This window comes from Penaeus japonicus, unplaced genomic scaffold (assembly GCF_977035675.1).
Source record: "Penaeus japonicus unplaced genomic scaffold, GWHDUDI00000001_assembly GWHDUDI00000021, whole genome shotgun sequence".
Classification (NCBI taxonomy): domain Eukaryota; kingdom Metazoa; phylum Arthropoda; class Malacostraca; order Decapoda; family Penaeidae; genus Penaeus; species Penaeus japonicus.
Window position 1 is genome coordinate 7,349,734 of NW_028234423.1, and position 1,571 is coordinate 7,351,304.

Consider the following 1,571-nt stretch of genomic DNA (forward strand, 5'->3'; position numbering starts at 1 on the left):
TCTCCCGAAACAACCACTGAACCAATCACTTTGCTTGAAACAACGACTGAACCAATCACTTTGCTTGAAACAACCACTGAACCAATCACTTCTCCCGAAACAACGACTGAACCAATCACTTTGCTTCAAACAACCACTGAACCAATCACTTCTCCCGAAACAACGACTGAACCAATCACTTTGCTTCAAACAACCACTGAACCAATCACTTCTCCCGAAACAACGACTGAACCAATCACTTTGCTTGAAACAACCACTGAACCAATCACTTCTCCCGAAACAACCACTGAACCAGTCACTTTCCTTGAAACAACCACTGAACCAATCACTTTGCTTGAAACAACCACTGAACCAATCACTTCTCCCGAAACAACCACTGAACCAATCACTTTGCTTGAAACAACGACTGAACCAATCACTTTGCTTGAAACAACCACTGAACCAATCACTTCTCCCGAAACAACCACTGAACCAATCACTTTGCTTGAAACAACCACTGAACCAATCACTTTGCTTGAAACAACCACTGAACCAATCACTTCTCCCGAAACAACCACTGAACCAATCACTTTGCTTGAAACAACCACTGAACCAATCACTTCTCCCGAAACAACCACTGAACCAATCACTTCTCCCGAAACAACGACTGAACCAATCACTTCTCCCGAAACAACGACTGAACCTTTCACTTCCACATCAACTATCAAAGCACCATACCCACCATTCTACCCAGCTCCCCCTCGACCCCACCCGTGTCATAAACCTAAACATCATCATTGTCACCATCATAAGGATCATCCGAAATGCCATCACCATCACCAACATCACGCACATTACCCGAATCAATATGTTTTCTCCAAATCACATCCTTTCAAGGGTAATGTCAGATACAAGATTGTACCTTTACGTTTTGTACCATTGACTGTAATGCATCGACCTTACTATCGTTGGTGGCGAACTTTAAGTTCCCCAGATAACCGTTTGCATAAGTTTTCCTCCCTGATATCTAAGACGCGTTTATGTCAACCAACCTCAATATTTTATAAGCTAAGGTTATGCCATGGCTGATATAAGTCACATTCTGTTTTGATTTAAGGTCGTGAAGTTTCTATCTATTAGCTATATGTATTTTGAAACGTTGAATAACCAAACCCTTGTTACTTTGTACTACCGATAATTTAAGTTACTTCAGAACTGATTTTATAGAAATCGCCATTTTAAACGGAGAATATTATATGGATATACTGAAATAAAGAATATGATAATCCATACTGTATCATCATATTTTGTCTTGAACGTGTATATATATATATATATATATATATATATATATATATATATATATATGAGGAGTACAGTAGTTCAACTACCTTATGCCGAAATTACAGTTTAAACTCTAATGGCCATCACAGTTCTCAAATATCTTGAAATACTACAGATCATCCAACTTCATGTTTGCTAGACGGAACAGACACGAAATAGGGCAATCACATTCACCTGGGACAAAAAGTAAATGCTTAGTTATCTATCATTTTTTATTATTCTATAAAAAATAAGTAAGTATAATATCA

At 38.1% G+C, this 1,571-nt stretch overlaps 1 protein-coding gene across 1 annotated transcript in view; it reads left to right on the top strand.

Moving 5' to 3' along the window:
• LOC122265238 (uncharacterized) overlaps positions 1-1,267 on the top strand; it is a 3,508-nt gene extending 2,241 nt beyond the window's left edge. Inside the window, exon 2 of the mRNA XM_043034443.2 lies at positions 1-1,267. This exon is cut by the window's left edge and continues 2,031 nt beyond it. Within this exon, the coding sequence (XP_042890377.2) occupies positions 1-1,068 (1,068 nt within the window). The 3' untranslated portion in view covers positions 1,069-1,267.
• Positions 1,268-1,571: the final 304 nt, after the last annotated feature.